This window comes from Emydura macquarii, unplaced genomic scaffold (genome assembly GCF_026122565.2).
Source record: "Emydura macquarii macquarii isolate MOO-44397 ecotype Brisbane River unplaced genomic scaffold, CSIRO-AGI_Emac_v2 contig_1045, whole genome shotgun sequence".
In the NCBI taxonomy this organism is placed as follows: Eukaryota; Metazoa; Chordata; order Testudines; family Chelidae; genus Emydura; species Emydura macquarii.
The window spans coordinates 5,160,028-5,184,608 of record NW_027131182.1 but is presented as its reverse complement, the minus strand read 5'-3'; the positions used below and the strand labels follow the sequence as shown (position 1 = coordinate 5,184,608).

The following is a 24,581-nucleotide window of genomic DNA, read 5'->3' as shown; positions in this document are numbered from 1 at the left end:
TACCAAATCTCCTTCTAAGCTTTTTATGCAAAGTGGACGATGTTTTCAGAGCCGCGGCCCCACAGTATATTACATTGACGTGGCTATGTGTCCAATTCCTAGTGGACTAAGTGTGGACCAGTCCACATCACAAACTGTTATTAATCAGCATTCTTGTTTGGCAGTCTCATCCGAGAGGTATTTCATTGCACTGGTAAGTTGTTGACCTTGATCATATGCTCCCTGAGGCAGGGACCACGTCCTCCTACACGTCTGCAAAATTCCAGCACACTGTGGGTGCTATATGAGTACTAAATAAAACTAAATGATTCAGTGAGCATGGCGACTAAAACTATCCTCTAACCCCTGAAGGAGTAAGGGTTGAGGCACACTCTGGCAGTGTGGGGAACATTGACACTGCTGCCCTCCCAGGCTGTAGCTGTCTCATGGAAAAAGAGAGGGTTTGAAATCCCAGGAATGTCAATCTGGCAGCTCTCACCAGCACATAAGAATGGTCATACTGGGTCAGACCAATGGTCCATCTAGCCCAGTGTCCTGTCTTCTGACAATGGCCAATGCCAAGTGCTTCAGAGGGAATGAACAGAACAGGTAATCATCAAGTGATCCACAAAGTTCACTTGTATTAAAAACCCAAAGTAACTGACTTGGACTAAGCTTTCCTAAAGCTGGATGATAATGGGAATTGGTGTGTTACTTTGAGTTTGTAATTGATCATAGAGGGTTTTCAGTGAGTGTGTGTCAGCACCATTCCATTTTAAATGAAGTGTCAGCTCTTACACCAATTGTGGGTTTTTGAAACTTGGACTGTATGAAGGGTGTTCTGGAATGGAAACAATATCCTTTCCAAAGAAGCTCTTTGTCCTGTAAATATCCCTGATTTAAACTTGTCAACCCTTGCTCCTTCCCATTTCTTAGGCAATGGTGCCCCTGTGTCTCATCCATCTATTTTCAGTGTGTCGTGGCTTTCTTTCCTTTTACTCTTAGCACTGTTCCGAATGATTTAGCAACCTCCACACATTAAAGGAAGACAAATAATCCATTCCAATTAATACTGGGCAACTCAGCAGTTTTCAGGCATGGCAAATTCTTTGGATCTATTTTACTGTGGAGTTCTGCTGCAGCAGTCGTAGAGCTTAGAGATGGGGAAGACTTTCGTAGGTCATCTAGTCCCTCTGCCTGCTAATGTGGGATTGTAACTTGGATCTTCATAAAACTGTAGGTGACTAGAATACTGCATCTCCTCACCATTCTACAGAGAACAGGGCAGCTTTTCACTGTTACCAGGACCCTATCCAGCACCCATTGGTAAAATATAGACACTGGAGATCATCAGAGGTGGCCAAGATACATTTGGTACTGGGGTCATGGGAAAATGTGTGGGGGGAATTAGTGGCTCAAAGCCACCTTTCTGTTCTTCCAATCCTGGGACTGTTCCAGTCCTGGTTTTTCTCTGGTGCAGCCCGATAAGCTGCCTTCAATATAGGGTTCTTTTTCCTCAAGCGCTGAGAGCACTTGCTTTATTATCAGCATCCATTTTTCAGTATTCTTCTCTGAAGGCTCCTTCCTTCACATGTGCTGAAAAGAAATCTGTACTCTCTGCCAACTCTAATTTCAATTTGTATGGCTAAGAGAATTAATTGTTGTGTATATGACAAAATGTATTAGGATTCTGCTATTCTGCCAGCAAGTGGTCTCTCATTCCATTAAAAAGAAATACACTTTCTCAAGTCTGAGCTGCAGCTGGAGAACTCTGGCCTGACTACTTTGACCTGACCTGTATATTGAGGTCTGACCCTAAGCCGTGAGCACTAAAGTCCTGTAGACAATAGACAGCAAATGATATGAAATAGAAAGATTCTCTTTGTCCTCCCACTACCAATTTAAGAGAAGGAAAAAGAGGTTGTGTTCGTGTGTTGCAGATACAATGATTAAGGGTAAAATTTTCAAGAGCATCTAAGTCCCATTTTCAGAAGTGATTTAGGAGCCCAAATACCATTGACTTTTAAAGTGCCCAAATCCCTTTTGAAAGTGGGACTTAGGCACTTTTGAAAACTTAACTCGAAATCTATATATTTCAGTTACCAGAGGGATTTAATTTCCCTCGTTTGGTGAAACGTGTTAGGTTCAATCCATTCTTTAAAAATAATTTTACAAAAGTAAATGAATTATGTAGGAAAAGGCAAAGTGTGGCTGCTAGACACACAATCCAAGATTGTCCAGAAATGAGCAATTTTGGGCCCTGATCCTACGAAGAGTAGGCCCCTGAATAAGTAGTGCTTTGATTTGAAAGCGCCTGCATGAACAAAGTTAAGCCAGTCAATGGGACTGTTTATGTGAGTAAAGCACATGCATTAGTGTTTATAGCTTCTGGGCCTCATAGTTCAGGTACTAGTGTTCATGACACCTAGTTATCACAGTGGGGCTCTCATTAAATAAAACTAAATTAAACCTCTGAGTGCTGCTATAGTTAAGCTTCAGGATTTTTTTTCTTGTAAGCTCCATTATTTAGTGTTTCATATCTTGGATATTGGATCTAATCTATTTTTAGGGTGCCCATCACAGTGGTATCTAACTGCTACTTGGGTACTTTGTATAACTTACCAACCACGTTTTCACAAAGATTGCCAATGGGAATTTTTAGTGAGATAAGGTGGGTGAGGTAATATCTTTTACTGGGCTAACTTCTGTTGGTGAAATAAAAGATATTACCTCATCCACCTTGCATCTCTAATATCCTGGGATCAACATGGCTACAACCACACAGCATACAATAATGAGAATTTATAAATTTTCTTTAACAAGCTATACCAGCACACCAAATATACACAGAGTATGTGTGTTACTTGATATAACCACTCTACAGCTCAATCTAATTCCAAAATGATGACAGAAAATTAATAAAATGCATGCCTATGTCCAGATACGGCATAGTCCTTCATGTCGCCCCTATGCCTACAACTCCCTTCCTGACCCCATCTGCCATGTCTCATTTCTCACCTCTTTGAAATCTCTTCCCAACATCCACTTGGAGAAGGCTTAGGTAAATGATAGCATTTCTCACACTTAAATACAAAACCATGGTAAAATATTAATAAAGAATATTTCATTACTTTCAGAACACAGGTACACCCCTCCTGAGTGACCCCATAATTTTATTGTTGTTGTTCTTCTCTTTTGCTTTCTCCATCTTGTGCTGTCCTCTTGGTTTAGATTGTAAATACTTGAGCACTTTGGGGGCAGGAAATTGGTCCTTAGGTCTAGTAGTATAAAGGGCTAAGAATGTTTATGGTGCTATAAGTAATCACTCCCACGCACGCGTGCACACACACGATTTAAAAGAACATTAAGGTTTCAATGCCAACCCCTCAAAAGTTAGTAAATGGCAGAATTTAGGTTGCCTATGCAACCTGTGAGTAGTCATAATGATATCATTTTTAATTACAGGATCACATGCTATTTTGTGTCTGATTGAGGGCCCATTTTCTGGGTACACAGCAAGACTTGCAAATCAGACCTCTGGAAGTACTAAGCATTCACATCTGCAACTGAAGTCAGTGGGGGGCTGTGCTTTGAACATATAAGTGCTATATAATGCTTAATACCTAGGGCCTGGTTTTTCAGAGTATCACAAATTGGGCACCAAATCTTCAGTGGATGTTTTGACCATAATGCTCCCTGTGCCTCAGTTGTCCATCTATAAAATAAGGATGATGAGAATACCCACTCATATCAGAGTTTTTGTGAAAATAAATTCATAAAAGTTTGTGTGTGTGCGTGCCTGCGCACGCGCACTGTAGTTAGGGCTTCTGATGTGGGGGTTTTATTAATTTTATTCTTTGGGTTTATTTTTTAGCAATTTTTGAGTTTTATATAGATGTCCAAAAATCTGTGAGGTTTTCTTTGTATATACTGTAATGAGTAATGGACAGTATCTGTAATGAGTGCAGCTCACTACAGCAGGGTGTCAAACTCATTTGCTACGGTGGGCCAGATTTGAATTAAATGTACTTCAGGTGGGCCATACATACCATAAATTGAAATACTAGACACAACCATTTTTATGTAGTCTTATATTTTATTTGCTAGATATCAGGCCCAAGACCACACTGTCTCTCTCCCGCCTTTAGGAGCGCTGTGTCTCGTGCACACAGCGCTCCACGGGCTGCCTCCAGAGTACACCAATCTCATGGCAGCGTGCGGCGCCTACTCTCTGGCAGCATTGTACCCTCTGGCAGCAGCGCGCAACGCCACCAGAGAGCACAACGCTGTGAGATGTTGTGGCAGCGCGCACTGCCGCCCAGGGACTGGACCGAAAAGGTTGGCGGGCCATATCCGGCCCACAGGCCGTATGTTTGACACCCCTGCACTACAGTATATGCAAAGGAAGAGGCCCCCCCGGTAACCTGATTTTTTTTGACAGCTATACAAAATGCAAAATTTGCTAAAAATAAGCCCCGAAGAACTGAACTAAGTGTATTGCAGTAATGAGTAGTCTTTTGTACTGTTCTCTGGTGGGTTTTAACATAACGTTGTTTCAAACAGTGCTGCGTTACTGCTCACTAGGGAACCTTTAGTGAGCACCAGCAGGGTCTACATGGACCAATTAATGCACAGCCGGTTAATGCGGTTCAGAAATCACACCTCCATAGTCCACATTGCTGCTCTGGGTACACAGGCCCTTATAGACAAGTAACCATGTCCGGGAGCTTTTTGGTGTATCTTGGATAAACACTGATTTAAATTTTTTTTTAAAAATACATCAGGTATTTTATGGGTGTTCATTTAAACCTAAAATCAGAAGTTCTGCCTATAGTAGTGAGGGCCACAGAAAAGCCCATGAGGAAACTAATAATTCTGTCTTCAGAGCACTGCTTGAATAGTGTGCAGTAAATAAGGCATGGGCAAAAGACTGAAAAATGAAGAGAGAACAAAATATTTAATAGCTGCTTGTTACATGATCATAGTCCATCTTGTGCACGGGATGAGGCAGGGTCCTGTGGGGGAACTGAATAGTACCAGTAACCTTAATTCTGACATTTCCTAAATGTTGAGGGTTTGACTTTGCAACTTTAATCTTTGAACAGAGGGCATTTTTGTGTGCACTTGCCTACATTTTTAAAAAAGCAAACTGAAAAATTCTGTTGTATGGTTTCTTATTGACACCCACAGAGTTCATCAGTAGGGTTGGAATCTGTACTTCACCCACGCAGACCTCTGCCACTTGAACTCAGTGCTTCCCAACCCTTTTGGCTTGAGGGCCACAAATATTATTTTTTACAACCCCGAAGGGCCACCAATCTCCGCCAGTAGCCCCCCTCCTTCCCTTCTGCAGCCAGAGGGAAGGAGTTCAGCCTGTGCCCCCTGCAAATAAAGTAGGCTGTTTCCTCCTCCGCAATCCCTGTTCCCAGGAGAAGTACAAGAGAGAAGCTCCCTGCTCTCCATTCACATGTCTGGTTCTGAGTCCAACCCAGCCTGCAGCAGCCCAGGTCCACAATTTCAAAGCAAGGTTTGTTCAGCCTTAGATTAGAGCAGTAGTTCTCAACCAGGGATACAAGAACCACTGGGGGTATGCAGAGGTCTTCCAGGGGGTGCATCAACTCATCTAGATTGTTGCCTAGTTTTACAACAGGCTACATAAAAAACACTAGTGAAGTCAGTACAAGCTAATTTCATACAGACAATGATTTGTCTATACTGCTCTGTATACTACACGCTGAAATGTCAGTACAATATTTATATTCCAGTTGATTTATTTCATAAGTATATGGTAAAAACGAGAAAATAAGCAATTTTTCAGCAATAAATTGCTGTGACCTTTGTATTTTTGTGTCTGATTTTTGTAAGTAAGCAGTTTTTAAGTGAGGTGAAACTTGGGGTATGCAAGACAGACTCCTGAAAGGGGTACAGTAGTCTGGAAATGTTCAGAGCCGCTGGCTAGAACATGCTCAGTGCAGACGGAATCGTCCGAGATTTTATCTGCAAAGCTCTAACTAGTCTCCCGAGCTTGTGTGAACTGGGATTTTTTTTTCCCACTGGCTTTTATCTTAAATTATATCTTAAATTTGGGCTGATTTTCATGGAGATAGCAAAAGGTACATTCTTGATACAAAGACTACACCCCTATCTGTCCTTGCTTCAACAGATGCGGGTGCTAGAGTTTTTCACATGGCCCGACTTGTTAACATGGGTCAAACAATTTACTTTTCTCTAACCTTGTTCTTTGAAATAGCTGCATCATTTTGGCTGAACTTTTTTCCACAATATTTCAGACTGAGGTAGATACCTGGCTTGGAAAATTTTCAGCTGAAACTATTAACATTTGACAGTATTATAGGCAATTGAAAACAGATCTTATGTAAAGTGTTGAGCACCCTTAATAATAGGTGGTGCTACCAGCTTTAGCTATAAGTAATATACTGATCCTTCACCAATCTTAGCTGCTTGGTGTGCTCTGCAAGGAGTTACGTTCCCCAGCATTTACCAACAAATTGTAATGTCAGAGAGGTAGACTGCAGTAATATCCAGGTGAAGGTTGGACGGTTGGAGAGAGACTCATTAAGGAAAATATGATAATAGATGTCACGCACTGTTATGTTTTAATTTGTTACAAGAGGTGTAGGAGTTCTCATCATCCCATTCTACTGTTTGTTTAAATCTGCTTTAGATTGTAATCTCTTCAGGACAGGGATTATATCGCCCTGTGTGTTTGTACAGTGCCTCACTCAGAGGTGCCCTGGTCTTTTTAGAAGGCTTTGATTGTAGAGATATCATGATATAAATAATACATTTTAGTAAAAAAATAGTAAAGTTCAATTCTGTCTGGAATCTCTGAGCATCCAGCTTGGTTTAGAAGACTTCTGGGAGGGCCATATTAAAAACTATTTGAATTAAAGATGTGATACTCAAGGGACTGATTGATTGTAGTTGTTTTTTTCATTTTTTTTTCCACTGTGCTCTGTGATGGAGTTATCTCCTGCAGAGCCATCAATATCGACCATGTAATTATTTCTCCATTCCTGCTTAGTCAATCAAATCCTAATGCCTGTAATGGAGACTTTATACAACATTGTCTGAAGCTGGGATCCCTGTTTTAATGACAGATTTTTAATTTAGAGGGCTTTGATGAGAGGATGGAATTAGTAAACCCTTTATCATAGCTCAAACACAGAGGCAAATCCTCAGCTGAGCACGCAGGAGAAGGAGCTTGGAACCTTAGATGGTGCCATGGAGATGTGCAGGGGGAGGGAGAAGGGGAGAATAATTATTTTTCCCACCCCTCCCCAAGCAGAGCAGCAGCTGCAGAGCCATTCTGTGATCACTCTGGAACCCTAAGGTGCAGTAGCACCCACAGCCCTAACATTTCCAATAAAGTCCGATATGAAGTTAATTTTAGAAGCTGTCCCAAGTTGTTTATTGAGGAAAAACACCCCATCAACCCAGCTCCTATTTTCTCGATGTAAGAAGTTCATGATCTGCACCATCTATGTCCCTCCAAGACGGTGTCGTATCAAAATGGCCAGTTGCTGGGGATAATGCAGAATTTTGAGGGGTAGTGGTGTGTTGTGTGTGACTGTAAGAGAATCCTGCTGGAATAAAGTAAATATCTTAGGTAATAAGTTTATTCTGGAATATACCTGTCACCCTTTGCATCAAAACAGCTCTTTCTTCAGCATTGAAGGTTTGTTGTTAAGCTATTCATATAACGTGGAAGATGGGGTTCTTCAAATATGTCAGACAAAAAAGAAAGGTCAAGGAAGGTGATAGGAAGGCAGAGTTGCTCAGAGCCTATTTTGCTTCAGTCTTCACACAAAAAATAATGTGTGACCGGATGGCTAGCGAAGTTACCCATAGCCAATAAAGGGGAAGGGATGGAGATCGGGTAAGTAGAGAATACGTTAGAGATCCTTTGACCAATTGGAATTAATTCAGATCAGTGGGGCTGGATGCTATTCACCCCAAGGGTATTGAAGGAATTAGGTGAAGAAATCTTGGCATCGCTGGCAATAATATTTACAAACTTGTGAATGACAGGACAGATCCCGGAAGGCTGGAGAAGGGCTAATGTAGTGCCCATCTTTAAAAAGCGGGAAACAGAGGAGCCAAGGAACTATAGACCAGTCATCCTGACTGGGAAGCTACTAGAGCAATGTATAAAACATTCAATTTGCAAATACCTGGAATATGGAGGGGTAATCACTAACAGCCAGCATGGATTTATCAAGAACAAATCATGCCAAACCAGCTCTATCTTCTTCTTTGACAGGGTGACCGATTTGGTGGATAGGGGGAATCTGGTGGACATGAAATACCTGGACTTCAGGAAGGCTTTTGACATAGTCCCACTTTACATTCTGATAAGTAATCTGGAGAAATAAGGGCTTGGCAGAATTACTATTAAATAGATATGTAATTGGTTAAAGAATCTCAAACAAAGAGTAACTATTAATGGAATGATGTTGGCTTGAAGGGAGGTCTCGAGTGGGGTTCCATAGTGATCTGTTCTGGGTCTGATGGTGTTTAACAACTTTATTAATGACCTGGATGTAGGTATAGAGAGCATACTGATCAAGTTTGCTGATGACACAACTCTAGGGGGGTTGCCAATACTTTGATTGATGGAATTAAAATTCAGAGGGATCTTGATAAATTGAAGAACTGGGCTATAGACAACAAAATGAAATTCAACAAAGACAAAAGTAAAGTGCTACACTTAGGGAAGAAAAACCAAAAGCATAAATACAGAACAGGAGATAACTGGCTTGGCAACAGAGCTGCTGAAAAGAATCTGGGAGTTGTGGTTGATCACAACCTCAACATGAGTCAGCAACGTGATGCTGTTGCGCGCAAAAAAAAAAAAAAAAAAAAAAGCCAATGCTATTTAAGTTGCATTAACAGAGGCATAGCATGCAAGTCATGGGAGGTGATAGTACCTCTCTACTTGGTGCTGGTTAGGCCTCAGCTGGAGTAATGTGTACAGTTTGGTCACCAAAGTATAGAAAGAGAGAAACTGGAAAGGATCCGGAGGTGAGCGACAAAGATGATGAAAGGGATGGAATGCAAGCCCTGTGAGCAAAGGCTGAAGGAACTGTATTTGTTTAATTTGGAAAAGAGGAGATTAAGGGGGGATTTGATAGTGGTCTCCAAATACTTGAAAGGCTGCCATAAAAAAGATGGAGTAAAGTTGTTCTCTCTTGCCACAGAGGGCAGGACAAGAGGCAATGGGTTCGAAGTACAGCATAGCAGATTTAGATTAATTCTCAGGAAAAACTTCCTAACTGTAAGAACAGTAGGATAATGGAACAGACAGCCTCAGGAGGTTGTGAAAGCTCCTTCACTGGAAGTTTTGAAAAGGAGGCTGGATAGCCATCTGTCTTGGATGGTTTAAACACAACAAATCTTGCTTATTGGCCGGGAGTTAGACTAGATGACCCTTGCGGTCCCTTCTATCCCTATGATTTTATGAGTGGATAGAAATCATTGCATACATACAGAGTAGCTTGCGTATCTCCTGTCGACTTCCTAAAGTCTAGTTAGCGTGGCGTCCCCACTACGCTGTGTCGATAGGAGATGCTTTCCCATCGATGCAGCATTAATCTTTTTGCAGGGGTGGATTTATTCAATCGACTTCCTGATAGATTGAGTGGGTCTCCAGTTCTGCTCAATCGATCCGGAAGAATTGATCTGGCAGCGCTGACTCTGCCACCATCAATGAAGACATACCCTTTGTCTCTTTTCCTGAGTTCCCAATACTGATACTTTATCCATGAAAATCAATGGGAGTTAGGTGCCTAACTTTCTTAGGCCCTTCTCAAAATCCGAGCCTAAATGCCTTGAAAATACTGAAGTGGGGATGTAAAAGCAATAGATTACGCCTATGTCTACAGTGGAGCTGTTTGTGTCATTTCCAGCTCAGGTAGACACCCATGCTAGCTGCAGTCAAGCTCGCATGCCGAAAATAGATGTGTACCATGGTGATGAAAGCAGTGAGAGGGGCTAGCCACCCAAGTATGTACCTAGGGTCTTGGACGGGATCCTATTTGGGATAGCTAGCCTGTCTTGCTGCTCACAGCACAGCAGCTACACTTCTATTTTTGGTGCACTTGTTCAGTTAGAGCTAGCATGAGTATGTCTACCCATGCAGGAAATTACACAAACAGCTCCAGTGTAGACACACCTTTAGATGTAGGTGTGTGAAGGCTTAAGGAGGTTTTAGAAGGCAAGTCAGGGGACCGTTGTGGCCATGGAATGTCAGTAACATGCTCTCTCTCATAAGTGAGAATGTTATAACATTGTTCATTCAGTTTCCAGTAGTCTTCCCCAGTAAAAGTACTTGAAACTAAAACTGAATGTTGATACAGTGAACTTGATCATATCAAAGATGACACAGCTACTCTGCCTTCATCAACACTTCACTTTGAATTCTCTATCTACCTCCGTTTCGGAGTGCTCTCTCCAATCCTTACTTGATTATTTATGTACTAAGTTTATTTATTTCTAGGCTTCGGAGAGGAAAAACTGTCTTCCTGAGATAATGTGCAAACTTACAAAAAGGGTCTTTGTTTTAATGTTGTATTCTGTTTCATACAGGCAATTGGAAATGCAAAAACAACCAGGAATGACAATAGCAGTCGCTTTGGAAAATACATTCAGATTGGCTTTGATAAAAGATACCATATCATTGGTGCCAACATGAGGACGTATCTGTTAGAAAAATCAAGAGTTGTGTTCCAGGTGAGTTATGCAACATTTTCCTTTGGTGTCCTTAATTCTTTTAATGAACTTGTATTTTTTCTTAAAGATAGATATATAGAAAAACTTTCTTTTTATAAGTCAGACTTTTGGCAGATGGTGCCTATGGAGACTAGTCTAACAAATTTTAACAGAATATCAAGACAGTGGTTTTAAACTATCTTACTATTTATTTTTCTAGCCATTTGTTTTGGTATTCATTAATTTTTCTAGCCATTTGTTTAGGTATTCAATATTTCCTACAGATCCTTCTGAAAGATGCAAAGTTGTCTGAACTCTACTTTTACAGATATCTGCCAGGTCAGAAACCTCTGAGAAGTCAATCCATTATTCCAAATTCTTTTATTCTACCTGTATTCGGAGGCTACGGGATGAATTAGTTACGTCTCTTTTTGCCTCAACTTTTACTTCTGATACAGATAACTTAAAAAAAAAAAATCCAACAATCCAAACAGCTAAAACCAAAAGAAATATACACAGTGAAAACACATACATTTGTATCATGTGTGACAAATCTCTTCCTCAACCTTGGTGGGTCCAGTGCTTCCTTCTAGCAGTAGGTCAAGGAATTGCTTCACCCCTTAGTGTTTCTTCCACCCTCTAGTGGTGGGTGAGGGTAATGCAGACGCTCTAAGATGGCTGCTCCCTGCTGGCTCCCAGTTCTGCCTCTGGTTCTCTTAGGCCCTTGCCTCTTTGGTGGGGTTCTTGCCCCTCAAATAAATAGCTGGTGGAAGATGGGGGGGCGATCCCACCCTCAACTCTGGGCCCCACCCCAGGGACCCTACAAGCAGCAGCCTAATGCAGTGGCTTCAGGAAAGCTGCTGGCTTCCCTAGGTTACATCCCTGTACCCCTTGCTTAATGTCCATATCCTGCTTGGACAGGATCCCTTCCTGGCCTCCTTGCCAGAGAAGATTCTTGACCTCTGACAGCCCCTCTGGCGTGGTAGTGCCCAAACCAAATGTCCAGTTCAAGCTTTGCCTTCTGGCAGGGTTTCTTCCTCCCTCAGTCTTTGTACCTGCAGAGTCCTCTCCTGCCAGCATTCTGCTCCTTCTCCTAAACCCTCCTGGCTCTTGACAGCTTCTTGCCTGCTCACACACTCTCTGGTAGCTCATCTCACTCCCACAACTCCAGCCACACCCTTTCTCTGGCGGGGAGGCTTTTTAACGTGTCCTGGGTGGGGCCTTGATTGGCTCCAGCTGTATTAAGTAACCCTTGCTCAGTTACTGGAGAAAAGGGATTTACTAATCCTGGGGCTGATATATCAGCCTTCTAGCACTCTCCGGTAGCCATCCAATCTGACCCTGTTACACATGTGACACAATGGTTCCCATGATTCAAATGGACAAAAGTACAGATAGAGTTGCAAGCTGGTCTGCTACAGCGTTACTCATTGAACTGAAATTTTTAGAGCATACATGGACTAATCCTGTAGTGTGCAGAGCCCGTGGCAAGACCCTGCATCTCTGAAACTCTGGGTCAGATTATAGATTTCCTGATCTTCCTCTAATGGTCCAAACTCTCAAGTGCTCATGTTTTCAATTCTGCCATGGGGCGGGGAGGAGGAGGTTCAGTCTTTGGAGGATTAATGCTCTCTTGGTGCCCCTAGCATTTCTGAAGGCTGCCTTGGATGTTGATTTCTTTTGTGTCCTTATTTTAGGCACCTGTGTGTTTTTTCTCACACCCTTTTCGCAACAAACCCACCCACATCCACTCTCATATGCTTTGTGTGTCGCTCTGTGCATCTGCCGGCATTCTGGAACAGCAGAGAGGCCACCACTGTCTTCCCATCCTGACCTGGTTTTCCAATGTTCTTACTCTAGTTTTTGTGGCCCAAGGAGTTATTTTCCACACTTCTCCCCCTGCACTGTGGTGTATCTCAAAAGCAGCTGAGGAGAATTTTACCAACCTTCCTAAACAGTTAAGAATTAGTACAGTAAATTATATGTGAAAGTGTCTTTAATTTCTGGAGGTGAAATTAAAGAAAAGGAAGAACAAACAGTTAGGTGGAGGTCCTGACTGCTCTGCTGAATGGTGCTGAGCAGCTTTGCTGTGCAGGGTTCAGGGAAACACTTCCTTAAATTAATCTTGAGATGAAACTCAGTCAGAACTGTGTATTTTCGGTGTGATACTGTAAAATTCTCTAGAAGCTGGGCTCAGCATCCTTAAAAGGTAACGAACCTGAACCAACCTCTTCATGAACCTGGTCTCAGCTGCAGATTTTGAGAGCTGCCAAGCCTAGGTGTTTTAGTGGTGGTTTCAGGTTTCTGTGCAGTTTTTACACAGATGAGCTAAATAGCCCAATTCTTAGTTTTCCCTGAGAGGGTTGTGACTTGGAAAGAGGGATACAGGTGATCTTATTCTCTTTCTGAAGTGTGCATTGTACCACTCTCATGACTGTTGTTCTGGGTTACAGTGTGAAGTCATAGGGCAGTGGTCCTGATTTTGAAATATTGAAATATTAAGAACAAAAGAATGGCCATGTGGGGTCAGACCGATGGTCCATCTAGCCCAATATCCTGTCTTCCGGTAGTGGCCAGTGCCAGATGCTTCAGAGGAATGAGCAGAACAAGGCAATCATCAACTGATTCATCCCCTGTCATCCAGTTCCTGATTTTGGTAGTCAGAAGTTTAGGGAAACCCAGAGCATGGGGTTGCATTCTTGCCTTACTCATTTCACAGCTGCATTGTAGATATGCTAGTGAAACATACCGTGATTTTTTTATGCTTTTGATTGCAAATGTAATAGCTGGTAGGGTGCTTAGAGCTCATTTATCATTCTTTGTATTATTTTTTAAAAATCAAACAAATAAAATAAATTAACTTAATTGGGATTTCAGAAACAAAGATCACAGGATAAATCTATACTGCATTTGGGATCTTGTTACATGTGGCTAAAAAGTAGTAAAGTAGAATTATGGGTGTAAATATATTAATCTAGGAAATAAATGTATTATAATTTTGTAGTTACTTTAAAAAGTGAAAGCCAAAGAATTCTAAGTTAAGGTTAAAATAAAAATTAAAAAAAAAAGCTCTTTGGAAAGTCACAAGACTTGTGTTGGGTGTGTGTTAGAACCTTGCTGATCTGCAGATGCGATGACTAGCACACCAAAAAGAACAGTCTGGGCCCCCACTTCTCAGCAGAGATTTAATGGCGGGTGTGTACTGGAGTAAAGGTTGAACATTGGGAAGACTGTTCATTTGTGTGTGTTTAAAAAAAAATTGTTTGGGGAGCAATTTTCTTCAAGTAATTCACCTCATAATGTTTTAATGACTCCTTTCCTTATCTGCAACCTCGCTTTTCAAATGCACATCTCTCTGTATAAATGATTCGGTAAGACCTCTCCATAACAGAGCGCGTGCGTGCGTGCATACACATACGTATCCCTAACTTTTTGCATGTTGAGCGGTCTTTCTAATGGAACTACTCATTAGCTTAAATTTTGGGCATGTGCTTAATATCTTGCCAAATCAGGCCATAGAATGTGTGAATGTGCATCTGGTGTCAGGATGGTCAGGATCATATGAGATGCACCATTTGTTTTATGTCTAAATGTGCATTGTTAGGTTCAGTCTGTGTGCTTTCTGTATCTTACTTTGTTGACTGCACCTGATTCAACAAAGAACGTAAGCATGTGCTTCTGTGCTTTGTTGAATTGGAGCCTCAGGCAGGGAATTTGCTGTCTTCTATCATTTGTACCTTGCCAAACAGGTTTTCACAGCTCAGAGCATGATTCACAAATAATATTGTTTTGCATTTACATATCATCTTTGATCTTGAAGCATCCTCAAGCTTCAATATTTTTACCTGTAGTTAACAAAATCTTCAATTAGCTCAGGCTCTCTTCATTCTTAAACATCAAGGTTTCTGTTATAGTGTGGAGTGTTGGCTGAGCCGTAAAGTTTTAAGGCTTTTGATGTGTGTTAGAGGCTTTGATACTTGACTTCATTAACTGCAGATTAGTCCATAGCCTTACAGCACCTTTCCCCCCCACTATATAGGGGTATATATATCTTTACCTAGCAACTCAAGTAATTGGCAGGTCCTGTGCAATGGCTGTGGAGAAGAGGCATAATCATAAGAAGAAACAACGAGAATTCTGTAGCACTTTAAAGACTAACAAATTTAATTTCAGCAGGCATAAGCTTTCGTGAGCTTCAGCTCACTTCCTCAGATGCAGTTGGTAAAAATGATATAGCAAATAGGAAACATATATAAGAGGTAACATATGCATATCCAAGGGCATAGATAACAGTGGGATAGGTGGATAAAAGCCAGGTACTTGAGGCTAAATGACAACCATTGAGTAGGAGGTGAGAATGGGGTAGAAGTGCTCTAGTGATTTGGGTGTGATCTAAAGCAAAGATAGCTGTCCAGTGATTTAGGAGGACCTAGCTAAATCTTATCGGACACTTTCTCTCTAAATCTGAAAATCTTGGTTTAATATTACAGTGAAAGTAAAATGGTTCATGTTCTTTCAGTGTTAATTATATATTCTACTGCATTCAATGTGGCTGTTTTATATTCACACATGTAATGTGCTTATATTGTCTTTAATGACAGAGGAGTAGTTCCTGATTAAGGGCCGCATTTACAAAGGTATTTAGGTGCCCAAAGATGCAGACAGGTGCCTAGAAGTAGTTACACAAGAACCTGATTTAGGCAACTACCTGTATCTTTGGGTACCTAAATGCCTTGGTAAATCTGTCCTTAAGAGTGCCATGAAGGCAACATGCCCCTGAAAAGAAAGAAAAACTTGTATTGCTTAAAACTGCCTCTGTAGTCACCTTTTGTGTGGTTAGCGTGGCCGTAATGTGAAGTTGTGTGTGTTGGGATGAACCATGTGGCTTTCACAGGGGCATGGAAGACCCTGCTGTGAGTGGCAGAGAAAGGAAGGTTGCTGACTGTCCTTAAGTCATTGTCTCAAAAGCAGTGGCTCTCAACCTTTCCAGACTACTGTACCCCTTTCAGGAGTTTGATTTGTCTTGCGTACCCCCAAGTTTCACCTCACTTAAAAACTACTTGCTTACAAAATCAGACATAACAATACAGAAGTGTCACAGCACACTATTACTGAGAAATTGCTTACTTTCTCATTTTTACCATATAATTATAAAATAAACCAATTGGAATATAAGTATTAACATTTAAGTGTACGTAGAGCAGTATAAACAAGTCATTGTCTGAATGAAATTTTAGTTTGTACTGACTTTGCTAGTGCTTTTTAATGTAGCCTGTTCTAAAATTAGACAAATATCTAGATAAGTTGATATATCAACCTGGAAGACCCCTGCATACCCTCAGGGGTACACATACCTCTGGTTGAGCTTCGCTGCTCTAAAGTAACTCCATGTGTTTGTTCTTTAGGCAGAAGATGAACGAAACTATCATATCTTCTATCAGCTGTGTGCCTCTGCCAGTCTTCCAGAATTTAAAGACCTAGCACTAAGTAAGTACCGTACTCTCTCAGCCTGTTGGGATCTCTGAGGCATTTGCTACATGCAGCCTGTGCTTTGCAATAGCAACAAGCCGGTACAGTATTATTATAAATGCAGTCCTACAGAATCTCATTGGTTAGATTCTGTGTGTGCCAGCTACAGAACTGGAAACCTTATCAAAAAGGTTTAAAGGAAAATAAGTTTGGAAGGCTTGTTATTGTAGATAAAGTGCGTTCCCCCTCCCCCATCCCATCATCAGACAGTGTGGTGCATATCAGTCAGATTAAATCTCAAAGGTGCAATAGCTGAGCTGCTGCAGGTTCAGACTGAGGCTCATTGCAGAGGTGTGAAGGAATCTTATGTGGTGCTCCAGCTTATGTCAGCAAGCTCACTTTTGCAAACTCTATTATCCAAAGTTTAAAATGGGAATAAATGACAAACCGTTATTAGAGGTTATTCATGATGAACCTGAGTAAAATGATGTTTTATAGAAGCTGTTTGTTAAAAGTGAGACTGGTTGTGACACCGGAATTGTGGAGACTAGCTGGTATTTGTAAATTAGTGTATATCTTTGTTTAGCACCAGATGACAGCATTTATTTTATTTAAAATATTAAGGGTCTGATTTTTTTAAGAAGTTCTGATTTGAATTCCCTTTTACAGGAAAAATGTTGTTTGTAATTAATTGGGCTATCAAATTTGTGTCCACAATTAACTGCTGGCATAAATCCTGTGTTCAGATATTTAAGAACAGCATGTGGAGGTAAAATCAATGTTTTAGGCATTTAAATAGTGTGACTTGTGCTCACAATTAATTGTGGGCACAGAAATGGAGATGTAATTATCTGTGAGTTTCATTATTTGCTCTCACCGAGAAAGGGAAGCTAGTATTGAAAATATGTCCCCAGCATGGAAACTTAAAAATTTTAGGTAGGGCTCTCAGACTTCTGGAGTTAGTGTTTCCCTGTGGATAGGGCAGATGACTGAAAGCTAAAATTCCTGGGTTCAACGTCTCACTTTGGTAGTGATTCCCTTGGCCTTGGGCAAGTCCATTTAATATCTTTGTGCTTCAGTTTAACCCTCTATAAATTAGACATAACAATACCTTGGCTCATAAATCTGTTGTGGTGACTAATAAAAGTGTACAAAGTGTTTTGAGATCCTTGGCTGAAAGATTCTTTAAAAACACCAACTATTATCAGTTGTTTTATTATTAATTATGGTTTATTATTTATTGTCAGAAATGTCACTTCCCAACAAAATGGTGGCCACTAACTTCAAGCTCAAATTTCTATTGTAACTAGGAACATATTTTCCAATTTATTTCACACTTCACATATGTTGAGAATTTCTTCTTACCATGAGCACTTGCAGCCTGCTGTGCTGAACAATGGGTATTATTTCTTTCAATGCTTTGCCTTTTATATTTTTTTTCAAGAGCTCTGAGCAATATACAAGTATTGTTTGTAAAATGCAAACAATGAACCCTAGAGATGGAAAGCTTGTTTTGAGCAATGAAACTGCATTTTGTTCACCATAAGCAGGGTCAGCATTGATCTCTGAGCCAGCCTGATCAGACATGTAATTATTTGACGCCCACATTTGGGCATACAGAAAAGCAGAGAGATGAACAAAAAAGTACTCTTTACTCCGGAAAGAAGAATGAATCACTTGCATAGAAGACTGACAGGAAATATGAATGCCGTTCCTGGCACCATCTTCTCTTATTTTGTTTCTGTGCTGTTCAATAAGCAATAGATTGTGGAAACCAAGGTAAAGAGAAACAAGAAGCTTTTCCATTTTCCAAGAATTGCTGGGAACATGGCATCACCTGCAAGAGCCTTAGCATATGAGAAGTCAGAATATTGTTGACTAGGTACCTCAGTTCATCAGCCAGTCAACTGAGTGAGAGTCTGAGGTTAAAAGCCTTTCCGGAGCTCTATTCATTTGGCAGATAGGGAGGGAGACTCTCAGAATAGAGATCAGCGATGTGGGTCTGAAAGGACACGTTTCCTCTAACACTAGCTTTGATCCTAGAGATCATGGACAAGTCCTTAATTGACTCTTGTGACCCAACTATGAAGTTGTCTTATAATATAATTGTTAAATTTCCATGGTGCCTGCAAGCATTCATCATCATCACCATCGTTATTGGCTATCCCTTGATACGAGGGTGATATCTGCCAGGGGGAAAGTCATTGATGAGACTTAAGATGTCTGAGGAGTCCAATTCATGCTTTGCAGATTTTTCCACATGCATGACAAGTGGTTGCTTGGAGAGAGCACAACTGCTGGCTGGGATGCTGTACGCTTCCTTCCTCCTCTGCCGTTTCTCAGCCTCTTGAGCAAAGTGATTCACTTCAAAACCCCATTGCAATCTCTTGCCAGCCAGCTCTTCCCAATTCGTGGGGTCAATGCCGCTTTTCCTAAGATGTATTTTAGGGTGTCCGTGTAACATTTCTTCTGTCCCCCGTGGATCCCCTAACCATGACTAAGTTGAGAAAAGATGACTTGCTTCAAGCATCAGTCATCTGCACACATGGCATTAATCCTTAATGCATGGTGGCAGTAAAGTCTAAGTGTGTATCGATTATTAGAGATGAGATGTGCTCCCATGCGTGAATACCCAAATCTAACTCTCAGGGCTTGTCTCCGAGATTTGGCAGCAGTCAACCGGAGTTACGCCAGCTATGCAAACAACTTGTGTAACTCCCGTCGACGTCTGTGGTTCTGTTCTGCGTGCCGTCTTCACTGCACTGCGCCAACAGGAACCGTGTTCCTGTCGACACAGCGCTACACCACTTGAAAAGGTGGTCTTAATACGTCGATTTCTGGATCGACGGAGCAGATCTTCACTGATGGCTCAGTCGATCCAGAGAAATCGATTTGCTGCCATCAGTGAAGACGTAGCCTCAGTAACGCACAGCTGTTATAACTTCACTAGTCAGCTTGACTCAGCAATCTCTGGTCACCCCTGACCTGGAAGGGTTTGGGTAGCCTAAAGTGAAAGGCGTTTAAGAATACGCTAGCTCGCACGTTCTAACACACACTTTCTAAAACTCCAGGATACATCAGACTAATTGTACTTCAGATTTGAAGCCAGTGGCGTACAGAAGGGAAGGCAAGCAGGGACACATGCCTGGCCTCCCTCCCCCAATAATCGCTGGGGCACAGAGCTCCTCTGACCCAAGGGCTGCAGGGCGGAAAGCAAGTTCTCCAGCCCCGGGGCCACAGGCATGGAATGTGCTTTCCAAATGGGGTCACATTTTTATTCTTGGGCACGCTACTGTTTGAAGCCCAGAGGGAAGCTTATGCTTCAAAGTATCCATTTAGCTCCAGCTAACGTACAGCTTGCCTTGTCTGCAATAGATTTGGAGTATGCTAGCTAACATATTTTAAAAAAATAAATCCTTCTCTTTAGTCTAGTCAAGACAAAGCCAAAGGGGGATGTGCATGTGTGTACTGCGTCGTGTTACCATCATGTGAATGAGCATAACATGACAGTAAAATGTACTGATTTAGCATTGAATCCACTGCAGAATAATAATGATGCTTAGCACTTGCGAAGAATGGCACCAACTACGCTCAGTCAATCCGCAGTACCCCTATGAGAGGCGCAAATTTCCACTTCACAAATGGGGAAACAGAAAGAGGCTGTGTTCTCACTGCAAAAAGATTTATTTTATTGGGAAAGCTATTTCAATTTAAAATCCTAGTGCAGATAAGGGACAGGTAATTTTGATTTCAGTGTAGATAATCCTGCCTTCCTCCCTCCCCCGTCCCCCGCCTCTGGTGAAATTTACGTCGGCTAGCTTTCCTGAAGTAAAACATACCTGAGTTTTGTCTCCACTAGGACTTTACATTGAGGTAGCTGTCTCCATGCAAAAGACACACTTTTCATTGGTGGGAGGGGGTGAGGAAGAGAAGGCAAAGCCAGGGAGGTTAAGAGAATTACCCAAGGCTAGACACAGCAAGCCAGTGGCAGAGCTGGATTCGACCTGGAATAGAGTAGATGAGTGCTCAGGAGGCCCCGTCTCCAGTTCAAAGCAGTCCTGCTCCCAATTCCATCAGACATTGGACTTGCCAGGCACTAAAGCCTGGTCTATGCCTGAAACTTAGTTCAACCTCGCTACATCACTCTGAGCTGTGAAAAATTTCTTGCCCTGTGTGATGTAGCTAGATCAACTTAACCCCCACTGTAGATGCAGGTAGGTCAGCAGAGGAATTCTTCAATCGAAGTAGCTGCTGCCTCTTGGAGAGGTGGATGACCTACATTGGTGGAAAAACCCCTTCTGTCAATAGAGGAAGCGTCTACACTACAGAGGCGCAGCTACAGCACTGTAGCTGTGCTGCTATAGTGTAGACAAATGCTCACTGTTCAGCTTCACATGCTAACACCCAAAGTGTACATAAGGAGGTGGCACTGTGGCACAGAACATAAATTCCACAATCTGTAAAGATTTTCAGAGGAAGATTTTCAAAATCTGAGCTATGGCAAGGCTGCAACAGAGGAAAAATGAAAAAGACAAGTTTTACTTGAGAGAGAATCTCTCTCTCTCCTTTTTTAATTACATTTTAGTCAAAGCACTAGAATTCATTGTCAGGCTAGAAGCAGTCTCTATGGATCTTAAAACATGCAGTGATGTAATTAACACTGAAACACAAGCAAGGCAGAAACACAGCTGGTGACCAAACACACTCTTTCTTCCTAAAGCTTTAAGCAGAAACAAAACCAGAAAGATTTCCCCTATAATTAAATACCTGGTGGGCTAACCTTCCAGTCACACACCAGCCAATAGCCCTATCTTGCGTTGGCTGTTTCTATTAAGGATTCTCCCTCCAGACCTAGAAGTTGAAAGTCACTGTCATAGCAGTGTAAAGACGCCTTCTCTGATTTGCCTGGGGAAAAAATCTTTCATCCTTCAGTGCTCCCAGATATTATGAACAGACATTGCATTTTTAGGAGCATTGTTTAAAAATACTTTTTAATTTCCATTGTTCTCCACATATTTCACACAAAGGGAATGCCAACCAGTGTAGGATGGTATCCAGTAGCCTTGCATGACTTTCCAGTCACCCAGTTAGGACTGAGCTAATTTATTACTTAATTTTAATTTTCTAACAGAATAGCAGGCGTTATTTAGCACCGCACAGTTTGAAAACAGAACATGCGCACTGGCTGGCACAAAGTCCTACAAACACAATATATTATTATATCAGCACTTTTCACTAACGGATGGAGCCCATTGCTTGCTTCATGTGTGCGCAACTTGGAAGAGATCCTCTGAGACCCTTGGCTGCTCCAGGATAATCAGGAAGCAGCTGTGACCAAAAACACATCTCCCCTCAATGTGCCAAGAAGAATGCCACCCTTCCTCTCCAGTGTGGACCGTGTCCACTTTTGTCACTCCCCAGACAAGACTAGTAATATGCTTGAAAGTCTTGAAGTTCAGATACACCGGAGGTGATGAGATGCTATGGTGACTAGGGCCACATAACAACCTAGAGAGAAGTTGATATTGGGGCAAAACACTTCTACGCACTGGTTATATGGTGCAACATGCAGAAAGATCATTACACAGTGGCTTTGTGGCTTCCTCTAGATGCCTGTTAACTTCTGGGTTGACTCTGAGGTGCTCACTTTGACATCTAAAGCTCTAAATGATTCGTGATTTGCTGACCTGAGACACCATCTCTCTTCCTAAGTGAAAGCACTGCTGTTAGCTATCAATGGATATGCTCAAGAAGGAGTCTCCCTGGTCTAAATTTCCACCTTGTCTGGCGGAACATGAAGGAAAGTTTAGCTAAATGCAGGGTGTAGTATGTATTATTAATGGCAGTGACCTATGAGATGATGATCGAGGTAAAGGCCAAGATTCATCCCTCTGATTTCTTTGGCGGATCGATGCTATAGCCCACTTTCCATACAGTACATGTCCACAAGTCTTGTTGATTGTTTCATGTTGGGAGGGAAAGCAAAACAACAAAGTCTAGATCTGCCAAACAGACTGAAAAGAAGAAATTTTACTCAAAATCTTTAGAAATACTAGTTTTAGATTCTCTCCTACCTATCTTCCTACAAACACGTCTTTCATGTTTTCTACAAGGAGCACTACAACACATTTTTGGAGTATTTAGAAACGTGGCTGAGTTGGACGGCAAAGCCCAAAAGCGAATGAATCAAGCACAGGAAGGGGAACGGGAAGGTCCTAAATTCTGTTTCCACATCTCCCAGTGATAGGCCTCAAGAATGCCATCCTCCAATCCTTCTTTGTGTACACTTTAGTTATGTCTCTAAAACAGCCAAATAGGATTGCCACCCTTTCACAGATAAGGAATGTGAGGCTCAGAGAAGTTAAACAGCTGGCCCAAGATCACACAGCAGATGACTTGGGTTTTGACACTGACTTATCTGGTACATTCATGCCCTTCCATTGAAGTAATAAATCACTTTACTTATCTTGTCTGGGTCTGTTTCTGCCCATCTGTACAATACATAAGCAAAATATGAAAATACAGAGAATATGTCCACATTCACCTGTAGGAGATAAGTGAAGATTAAGGTCTCTCTCTTAGAGATGACATTAGCACACCTCATCTAAGCTTTTTCATAATTCACGAGTGGAAATTTTTTACCAAAAGTAGTGTTGCAATTTTTCACACTAAAAAGATATTAAGTAGAAGATGCCAATAAGCCCAAGGCACTGTTTTCAGGGGGATACATAGAAAAAGGAGCGTGGAACAATGATACGTTGTACAGAACAGTAGTTGTGAAACTGTTTGTGAACGTTCAGTATTAAAGAAAACCAAACATGACATACACTAATGGATACATGGTATGGTGTATCACAGTGCTTAGAGCAAACTTAGGAAATTTGAACTTGCTATGTGCACCAGAAGTACTGTAAAGCAGAACACAGTTCTGCAGCACTGCTCTAGATCGTTGGGTAGGGTGTCTGCCCAGCATTCAGTAGCGGCCAATAGGTCAGCATCTTGTTTCTTGCCATTCTCCTTACACTGAACCATGTTGTGCTGGGCTTTCCACCGACTGAGCCAGCCATCTGTTGAGGTAAAGTCCTTCCCCTGCTCGGCCACCAGCCAACTCACTTCGTGTTACAGTATTGGCCGGGAGAGTCTAGCACCTTGCCCAATCCTATGCTGAAACCAGAGCCACAGGGTTTCACCAGCATCTGCCTCCTTTCTGTCATGTTGGCGCTTGCAGCCTCAGTTTGTGCTGTTCCTATGCTCCTGTAAAATGGCTGTTCTTCTGAATGTGCCAAACTTTGAGACCCCAAACCTCCTGGCTACTCTCACTTCGCTCCAGGCTCACATAGGGCATCCAGGACCTGAAATAGAACAGCAAGTGTGAGATCCACTCATTTGGAAGCCACGGCATACAGTGGAAGCACTCAGCTGTGCATTCTCAGGGGACCTCCCTCTACAAAAGTAATTGTGAAGTGGCGTGCCTATTGCTAATATCTGAATCCCATCAACATTGGTGTTAATGGGACAGGACTGGTTCCTGGCAGTATGTTTCCATTAACTGGATGTTGCCATTATCAGGATTGTTATTAAATGGAATCTACTGTGTTTTATGACAAATATTAAAAACAAAAGGAACCTGGAACTTTATTTAATCCCAGAAAAGAAGTAAAGAAAACGAGTATGTAATACATTTCATATTGGTCTTTAGTTGGAGGGGAGAGGAGCTGGTACTTCTGACACGGCACTAACAGCAATGGTCAAAAAATGCAAACCTTTTTTTTAAATTTTGTGCCAAAACTTTGAATTTTCAGAACATTTCAGCCATTCTATTAGCTCGTTGAAAATCACCCGTCTTTTTCACAAATTTTGTCTGAATTTTTAATTGTTTTTATTAGCCCTAATTATAGGTATAGCCAGGCAGTCCTTCCCACACAGCCCTGTTTGGGAGTCTCATGCTGACTTGCAGTACTCTGGGAATTTTATTCCTGTGCTGCGTTACCTGCTGCCAGTTGTGCCAATAGGCACAATGTCCATGGGATAAGACAGTTAACTTATTTCCATCTGTGACTTAACCAGCTTTGAGCCAATTGTAGGACTTCAGAGGTGAACAATTAAGGGACCCATTCCTCACCCACTTTAATTCCCATTGAAATCTGTGATAATTCTGCACGTGGAGCAAGTGCAGGATTTGGGTTTAAGTGTTTCATTTTATCTGGAAAAGGAAATACATCAATTAAGGCTAGAATTGCTTCAGTTTCTATCTAAACTGGAACGTTCCCAAGTGCTTCACACTGTGCTTCCTGAAAATCATGTCTAATTAATGACGCTCATACACAGCACACAGCAGTAACATAAGAGTGAATCAGAGGATTCCACAATTGTTAAAATCATTGGGCATGTTTTAAATGAGT

General features: G+C 41.6%; 1 protein-coding gene across 2 annotated transcripts in view; it reads left to right on the top strand.

Moving 5' to 3' along the window:
• Window positions 1-24,581, top strand: part of MYO5B (myosin VB) — a 364,799-nt gene that overhangs the window by 167,760 nt on the left and 172,458 nt on the right. For both annotated transcript variants that reach the window (XM_067545400.1, XM_067545401.1), the window contains 2 exons: window positions 10,588-10,731; window positions 16,116-16,197. In XM_067545400.1, the coding sequence (XP_067401501.1) occupies window positions 10,588-10,731; window positions 16,116-16,197 (226 nt within the window). The remainder of the gene's footprint in view (window positions 1-10,587; window positions 10,732-16,115; window positions 16,198-24,581) is intronic.